The 9,535-nt window shown below is 41.6% G+C and overlaps 1 protein-coding gene across 1 annotated transcript; it reads left to right on the plus strand.

The window, feature by feature from the left end:
* Positions 1 to 277: 277 nt before the first annotated feature.
* On the plus strand, positions 278 to 6,368 carry XAGE5 (X antigen family, member 5). Its single transcript, XM_011925924.1, has 5 exons — positions 278 to 334; positions 643 to 722; positions 1,222 to 1,327; positions 3,196 to 3,321; positions 6,261 to 6,368. Exons 2-5 carry the CDS (start codon positions 651 to 653, stop codon positions 6,281 to 6,283), a joined length of 327 nt encoding a protein of 108 aa, XP_011781314.1. The 5' UTR covers positions 278 to 334; positions 643 to 650; the 3' UTR covers positions 6,284 to 6,368.
* Positions 6,369 to 9,535: the final 3,167 nt, after the last annotated feature.

Below are 9,535 nucleotides of genomic sequence, written 5' to 3' on the forward strand. Positions count from 1 at the left end.
AGGGTGTGTGACAAAAGCCATGGGCACTTTAATTTTAATTCTTAAGCTGTATTTTCCTAAATGTCTCGCGATGGAGAGTCCAATTGTGAAACCAAACCTCATTGGAAATACCGTGCGTCTCTTGCCATAAGCCCTAAGGCATTGCTCAGCTAGCTTGACGAACATAAGTGGCTGTGCAAGTATTCAATTCAGAAGGCATACGCACTTATACATGCCCTCTGACTTACTTTTCCATGTCTTACCAAATTTTAAAAAATTGCAAGTTAGCATTTGGCCATGGAAGTGCTCAAATATAGTATCCACTCACATGCATTTTTCCAGTCACAGTAGTCTGGTTTTTGGTTTGGTTTGGTTTGGTTTGGTTTGGTTTTTTTGAGACGGAGTTTTGCTCTTGTTGCCCAGGCTGGAGTGCAATGGCGCGATCTCGGCTGGCTGCAGCATTTGCCCCCGGGTTCAAGCGGTTCTCCTGCCTCAACCGCCCGACTAGCTGGGATTAAGGCACTCACCACCACACCCGGCTAAGTTTTTGTATTTTTAGTAGAGACGGAGTTTCACCATTTTGGCCAAGCTGGCTTCGAACTCCTGACCTCAGGTGATCCATCCCCCTCAGCCTCGGCAAAGTGCACACTGTTCTGTTTGCAGACTGAAATATGAGTTGGCGAGGAAGAAGATATAGACCAAGACGATGTTTACGACTTGCTCAGCTGGTTGGGCCTATGCCTGTGAGTAACTGAACATTCGATTTTTTCCAATAGCAGAAGTTTTTTTTTGTGGTAGTTATTGTTGAACTAGTATAGATACACTGATAAAGGTCTCCCATGTTGATAAAAAATGATCATGGTATCTCGTGAAGGAAAGAGTAACCCAAGAGGACCACACACTGTTTTCGCCTGGATGTGTGAACTTGTGTTCCTCGATTTGACTGGTGATTTCCTCCTCATGCTTATTCATAGCACATTACACCCATTCAACCCCACATGAATTAAAATGGCTTCCAACGCCACTGAGGGTAATGGTCTCAGAGTAACCTCTCTATGGGAAGAGTAACTTAATGAAGAATAAGTATGTGGAATAGTTTTGGGATAGTGTTGGAGCATGTCTTTAAACATGCATATGATCAGAAGTATCTGTGTAATCTGTATATTCATATTATTGACATGCATTGATAAGAAGAATTTTTTGTCTGCACATGCACACACCATGCCCCTGCCCTTGTCCCAGGAGCCCAGTGTGCCAGAGCCTCAACAAGAAGGACCACCAACTGAAAGTCAGGATCATACACCTGGTCAGAAGAGAGAAGAAGATCAGGGTGCAGCTGAGATTCAAGGTGCTGGGAAGGGAAAGAAAGAATGTCTATCGGGGGAGGAGGCCTGTGTGTGCATGACGCCTTATGCCATGACCAGTAACAGGAGGAAAGAAAACAACAGGAAAGGATCTCAAACATTTGCTGAGAGTTTTGCAAGAGGCTGGAAATGTGATGGGTATAGTTTGCAGCTTCCTGCAGTCCCTGGATATGATGAATCTTCTCTTTTCCTTTGAGATGCATTTTGTATGCTTGAAAATATAGTCCTTCCTAAATCAGATGAAACCATTTAATTGGTTGTATAAAAATGTACATTATTTCACCAGTTTAACTTGATAGTCTTAGGATGTTGCAGTGAGATCTTCTCAGCCATGGTGTTCACAGTGTTGTAAGCACCCTTTGATAGCATGTGGAGTGCCAAGTCACCCTACCATATAACACCCCAAATAAAGCCCATTTGCAAAGGAATCTTAGCCTCATTTTATAAATAAGAAAACGGAGGCCAGGCATGGTGCCTCACCCCTGTTATCCCTGCACTTTGGGAGGCAGAGGTGGGCGGATCACTTGAGGTCAGGAGTTCGAGACCACCGTGGCCAATATGGTGAAACCCTGTCTGTACTAAAAATATACGAACTTGTTGGGCGAGGTGGCACACACCTGCAATCTCAGCTACTAAGTAGGCTAAGGCAGGAGAATTTCTTGAGCCCGTGCGGCAGAGGTTGCAGTGAGCCGAGATCACACCACTGCAGTCCAGCCTTGGTGACACAGCGAGACTCCGTCTCAAAACATAAAAATAAATAAATAAGAAAACTGAGGCTCAGAGATAGAGACTTAGCAAGAAAACTTGACTCATGGAGAAGGAATTCGTATTTTGTTCCAAGGTATGCATTCTTCCTACCACCTATTTTAGAAAATGTGAATGATTTTGCTCAAAAATGCTTAATACTCAAATGTGTCTGTACTATAAGGTACTTCGATATTGGCTCAGGACAAAACGCAGTTCAGTGAAGCAGGATAGCAACTCCAGAAAAGAAGTCAGTGAATGACAGCCACTGTTTCCTTTGATGTATATTTTTGACAGTGTGTTTGGTAAAAGGTGGATGACTCAGGATGTTGGCATACAGGTAACTTTATTAGTAGGATATGGAGGGGGCTTTGAAAAGTTGTTTCAATATTTTTATAATTAGAAAACTCCAAGTACGATAAGATTATCATGAAACAGAAATTGTTTTCTCAACGGATAGCATTTTCAAACTAATCAGAGACAGAATTTGGACCATGGATTATTTTAGCAATTCACTGTTAAGGGGTTTCCAGAATATGACTGTCAACAATGCTCATTAATTTCTTTGCACTTCCGTACCCGTACTCCCACTGGAAGACAGTGGTTTTGCTGTTATATTTCGTACTTTTTTTCTTAATGACATTCATGTATGGAAAGTCACATATAGGGGCCTTTGGATCTAAGAATTACTTTAATAAAGTTTAACCCCAACATTTTCAAGATACCTCAACAGGGGATGAGTGTCAGGACCATAAGATTTGTCATAGGCTCACCAATACATTGATCTAATCCTTCAGAAAATTACATTTAAGTTACGATTAAAATGCTATCCGTGAGGCCGTCTTCGGTTTTCCTAGGTAGCTGTGTGTTTATAATACGCAATGGTAAAGTATGGGAAATGTAGGTGTGCTGAGACTTACCCTCAGATTGTCATTTAAGATAAGGTATCATAATACAGGAAAACAAACGTGGGACATCTTTGCTTCACATTTATTACCCCAGTAGCTTATAGGCTTTTACTGCATAACACCGAGGAAAAGAAAAGGATCAGTTCCTTATTTATCATTCCCGTTTGGCTGCTCCAGTCGACATCCTTGGTATTTTTCAGTGCCCGACCTGGAAGCTGATCTCCAGAAGCTGTCTCAGTCAAAGACTGGAAATGAATGCGGAGATGGTCCTGATGTCCAGGGGAAGATTCTGCCAAAATCAGAGCAATTTAAAATGCCAGAAGGAGGTATGTTACCCATTAAGATTCAAAATTATGTGCTGTCTGTATTCCATAATATTATACTTTTGATAATAAAAGGAGAGAATCTTACTGCCCCTTTAAAAATAGAGTTCAAATGCAGACTTTCTTTGGAAGGTAATTCAGACCCTAGAAGCCTGACTGCAAAACTGAAACACTGTCAGATACAAACACAAATTGGGTCAAAGCCATATTGAATCATCAAATAGCAAAGCATTTTCTTACTTCTGAGTATAACCAACAGCTAACAATTTGCAGATTATTTTGTGATTTCTGCTTTTCACAAAAACATAATGCACTTGTAATACCACTTTGTATGAAATATGCTGATCCCTGAAGGAGATTCTCGTACCAGCTCTTAACATAATTTGTGAGCTTCTGGATAAATCACATAAATCCTACACCCACTTTTGCTTTTATTGAAAGTAGTGAATGCACATCAGATAGATTGAAGTCCACTTCAGTGCTGATTTCTACATGCTCTGGTTCTGTTGGAGAGAATGCAAAGATACTCGGATTTTCATCATAACGATCAGCTTCAGTCCAATTGTAATATCTGAGTTGAGATTTCATTGCTTCTAAGAAAACAAGCGGGCACTCTGCTTGATGTTTGTTTTTCCGTAAGGAGACCTTCATGAGTGTTCTTGAATTTTGTCAAATCCTGAATTCTCTCAGACTCTTAAACAATGATTGTTTTATTTTTATTTTTGCTTTTGTTTTGTTTTGTTTTGTTTCGGACGAGGTCTCCCTCGGCCGCCCAGGATGGAGTGCAGTGGTCCGATCTTGGTTCCCTGTGACCTCTGCCTCCCAGGTTTAAGCGATTCTCATACCTCAGCCTCACGTGTATTTGGGATTACAGGTGCATGCCACCATGCCCAACAATTTTTTGTATTTTTAGTAGAAACAGGGTTTCACCATGTTGGCCAATCTGGGCTCGAACTCCTGACCTCAAGTGATCCACCTGCCTCGGCCTCCCAAAATGCTGGGATTACAGGTGTGACCCACCTCCCTCACTGGACCCAATGATTGTATTTTAAAGTCTTCCCACAGTGAAGCCTTGAATGACTGAATAATAAAATAGAAAGAGACAGTCAAGGTTTTGTGGCCCATGAAGTAGGGAGCCTGCATGTAGGTCAGTGATGCTCAAAGTGGTTGGAAGATGCCTGTGCTATGCATGCTCCCTACCCTTCTGTCAATCTTCATGAGCTACTGTGTGTAATTAGATTGAAGACACATACGGTAACCTCTAACCATATCAGAGGTTATATATTACAGGTTTCTGCCTTGAGTCATCAGATGATATGATTTAAAGTTCAAAGACTATAACGTACTAAGTCCTGAGTAGTCCACATAAGTATCTTTTACACATTTTTCAAATTGCTGACTTAATTAGAAGAACTTCTGAATTTAAAGGATGCACTGCATTTTTAGGGTAGAAATTATCTAAATGATTTACTCCACACTGGTGAACCACTCCATTAGACTATTTACATTAATAGATAGTGTGTAGACGATTTCCAGGAGCCTACTGAACAAGCCTCAGTTGTATTCTTAGGACAGTCATACCGTTAAATGCATATCTTATTAAAATAGATAACAAATTACATGATACAAGAAAATAATACTGAGACATAAAAAATAAAAGAGTCACAGAATAAACTTAAGGGAAAGGGAAACAGGCAGTAAATGAAAGATATGAATCATTAACAAAGGGAAAACTAATCGAAAAGTAATACATTTAATAGATCATTCTTTTGAGAAATAGCTAGGAAGACAGCATCCAGCAGATGAAACACTCTTGAAGAAAATGGAAAAAGCACAACACAGAATATGAACAAGACCCAGATATTGAATGTAGGGCATAATTGAAAGTGAATACATTCTTAAACACAGTACTTTCAGAGTATGGATGAAATGGTTGACACGCTAGGGATGCCTACATTATTTAATATATCCCTGCAATACCTGAATATCTGAACACCACAAAGACTGTGCATGAACTTGTGAAATTTGCTAGTTGTCCCTCAAAAACAGTTACTTTTAGAAGCAAATGTTTAGCTTTTCCAGATGTCTTACTCTCCGTTTTCATTTCCCTCTCCATTTCTTTTTTTTTTTTCCCACACTGGTTATGATGTATAACTCTTTCACATTTTAATATCAACCATGATCGTGATACGTTAAAACTTATACGACCATTTAATTAATTATACAAATGGGAATACTTTCCAGTGAAAAAAGTGTCATTATTCATATTGACATGAGGACTATAGGTGAAAACTGGATGCAAATGGTTAGTGTATGTTAAAAAAGAACAAAGAAGAGTCAACTAGCTCAAAGCAATATCATAGCACTTCTTCACAATAGAGAAAAAACAAATGCAATACTGGCCTTTCTATTCATTTCGCTTATGTTATTTCCTAATGTGACATTAACAGTTTTCTCAAAAGATAGCTTTCAGACTGTCTGCAGGAACCTATTGGACATTCAGACCATACTGTCAAGCCAAAACATTAAATTATGCATTTTTTCTGGAGGAATTTTTTCAGAAATTCCTTCTGTTTCTTAGGGTTTTTTTTGTGTTCTGGTTGTATTTTCAGTAAAACTCTACACATTGTTTGCCATCTACTTTAAGCCCCTTCTAATAGGTTCACCTGATTTAATGTGATCTGTCCTCAGACTGTCTTTTGGTTTCCTTCTAGCACAAAAAGCAGGGTGTGTTTTAAAAATGTTGCTAATGTATATGTTTGGAAGTGTATCCTCAAAGTCTCTACAGAGGTCTAGTTGAATATTAGCCACAGGGAGACTCTTCGGATTCTGGTTTTAGTCCATTGTATAAAACTAAACCTTTGGTGTCCTTTGCATGCCTTTAATTTCATCTGAATAGAGTTCTGCTGGTAATGTTCCTGCCTGTTATGTTTCTATCGCAGGGGAAGGGAAACCACAGCTTTAAACAAAGACAACTGAAAGAATGCAAACTGGATTTATCCGAGATATTTGACTTTTAAAAATCTCAATAAAGTTTTCCAGTTTTCTCCAAAGAAGTATCACACACCTGTTGTTCATTTATTCTCACATATTAGACACTATTGAACATTTTGGCCGGGTGCAGTGGCTCATTCCTGTAATCCAAGCACATCGGGATGCTGAGGCAGGAAGATTGCTTGAGCTTGGGAGATTGAGACGTGTTTGGGCAACATGGCAAAACCCCCTCTCTACAAAAATAGATGAATGAATGTATGAATATATGCACATATGTATGTAGGTGTAGTCCCAGCTACTCTGGAGGCTGAGGTGGGAGGATCCCTTGAGCCCAGGAGGTCGAGGACGTAGGTAGTCATGTTCACGCCACTGCAGCTCCAGCCTGGGTGAATGCGACTCTGTCTGAATAAAATATAGTATCATTTTTGCAACGCCGCATTCTGATTGAGCTGGTATGCACATGTGTGATATTGTGAATATATATATATTTGGTCCTGGACCCTGCTTATTGTCATACAACTCCTACAGGTTTTGGAATCTCCACATAGTGACGTCTTTTTGTATGCTAGTGAGTTGACCATTTGCTGGCAGCTCCTAGGTAGCTCTAGGATGGGGGATTAGAGGGTTGGGACTTTTCAGCCACATCCCCAACCTTCAGGACAGGGAGAGGGGCTGAAGGTTAAGTTGATTACCAATGGCGGGCCAACAGTTTAGTCAATCATGCCTATATGATGAAAACCTCCATCAAAACCCAAAAGGACAGGGTTCAGAGAGCTTCTTGCCTAGTGGAACACATGGAGAGTGGCATGCCCGTAGAAGCCATGGAAGCCTCCTGTCTCTTCCTTCCATTCCTTCCCCTATGTATCTCTTTATCTGCATCCTTTGTTAGGAGATCCTATTTTCCACAAAATATGTGAGAATTCCCCAGGCTATCGAGCTGGATGAAAGAACTAGGGCCTAGGTAGAAGAAAAGGGAAAGCAACTAGGGGCAACTTGCTGAAGCAAAATTACTTGGATCCTACCTACACTGTCTCCTTACACGCGATGGCATGACATGGCCATGGGATTCCATCCTGCCTCTTACACACTGGCCTTGAGATGGTGGGCAAGATACTTACGTCCTGTGGGACAGTTTCCCCATTTTTAAAGTGAAATTAGAATATTTACACTAAATACTTGCTATGAAGAATAAATTAAATAACAAGATGCAGGCATTACATTGCAGATAAATTTACTAGTTATCTTTCCTTAATCTCTTTAAAATTTCAAATATTTTCATTCCATTTTTCTTTACAACTACATCTCTAGTATGTGATAACTGCTTTGGAATTTCAAGTAGGAATATCAGTCTACCTTTTTAAATGCATTTGACTTCAGAAAGTGATTTCATGTAAATATGTAAGTTAAATAGCAGTGTAGCTGGCATCAGACATGGCATTGATTCTGAAGCTGATTTGTAAATAACCGAGGTGTGACAAGGCCAACCCTATGTCAGTACTATGTGCTGAAAACTTGTTTGATGTGTGTGATGCCATGAAGAATCAGTCTATTCCAGTCAGTCAACACCACACAACTCAATATCACAGTGTGTCAAGAGCTCAGGCAGTCCCTAAGCAGCCCTATGGTGGCTAACGGGGCCACAAGGATCACCAGTGCAGTTGTTATTTTGGCTTATCATATATTCATCGATTTCGCGGGTAAGAAGACAATGAGCCCAAATGAATCAAAGTGGTTGATTACTTGCAGACTCAGCAAAAGCAAGATTAGCATTGTGTCAGCACTGTGTCCCTGGTCCCAGGGTACCACACTGAATTGGAGAAACTCAGTGACAGTACGGATGGTGGGTCTCTCTGCCTGTGAGGAGCCCACAGTCATACCCTAAGGCCAATTTTGAAACCACACTGAATCCTGAACCCAAGATCACACCTTACCGAGCTGCGACTATGGGACAGCAAGGGTGACCCAGCTCCCGAACATCTCGCACAGAACACCTTAGGGATGTCATCCATGCTTGTGAAGAGGAGGAACCTATGTTAGTGACTACCCTGAACTGACTTGCTTACTGACAGTTCCCCTAAACCAAAGATGCAAATCAGTTGTTTAGACTGAACGGGGAACCCTAGAGGGAAAGGTTTCTTTGCGGGATGCCACAATGGAGGCCTTGGCCAGCTCCTACCTGATGAACGTATGTCCTGCTGGGGGTGCCCTAACAAGGGTAAAGTCTTGTAGTCCAGGGGTATCACCTGTGCCCTCTGGGATTGTTCTTACCTGTGTGCCCTGAATATCCCATCACTGCCTCATCCCTGGAAGGCGTGCACATCAACTTCAGCTTCCCGGCCATAGTTGTGCTGAGCCTGAAATGCTGGCTTGAGTTGGATAAAAATGGTTAATACAGAATGTTAGTTAGGAAGTCACCTGCCTTTGTCAGATAGACCTTCAGCATTAATAGGATTCGTATAAGGTGGATGTGATGGGAAATTTGATGTGTCAACTTTGCTACGCCACGATGCATGAGAAATGTTCACTTTGACCAGGGTAAATGTCTCCGTGAAGGGTTTTCTTTACGTGAAAACTAGCATTTAAATCAGCAGACTTTTGGTAAACCTAATTGCCCTCCCCATTGTGGGTAGGCCTCATCCAGTTCCTTGAAGGCCTTCAGAGAAGAAGACTGGGGTCTTCCACAAGATGAAGAAATTCTGCCTCCACACTGCCCTTGGATTTGACCTTTCATATCACCTCCTCCCCGGGTCTCCAGCCTGACATCCTGCTCCATGAGATTTGGACTTGCCAGTCACAACACTTTCATGGGCTAGGTCTTCAAACTCAGTCTCTCTCTCTCTCTTTCTCTCTCCACCCACCCCCACACACGTGTGCACGCATACATACACACACACACGCACACACACACCCCGAGGAACCCTAACCAATAGGCTGCTTACGTCTGGGACCCTCAGGGCATAACTGAGATCAGTACTGCAGGTTGGTGTCACTCTGCTGCAGGGCTCCTCAAGCAGAGGCCAGCGGCATTCCCCTCCCACCCTCTGCAGACGGACATCCACGTGGCTCATCCCTGTGACTCAGGGTTTGGTCATCCAACCATGTAGCGATCACTGCAATTCCACAAGTGTTCCCTGCCCTCCTTCTGCATATGAGGTCCTCTGAGATATTTTTAAGTCAAATGTCTAATACAAAACCAGTTTGCGTTCTTTCAGCTTGTATTCAT

The sequence above is a fragment of the Colobus angolensis genome, unplaced genomic scaffold (assembly GCF_000951035.1).
Source record: "Colobus angolensis palliatus isolate OR3802 unplaced genomic scaffold, Cang.pa_1.0 Scaffold662, whole genome shotgun sequence".
NCBI classification, from domain to species: Eukaryota; Metazoa; Chordata; class Mammalia; order Primates; family Cercopithecidae; genus Colobus; species Colobus angolensis.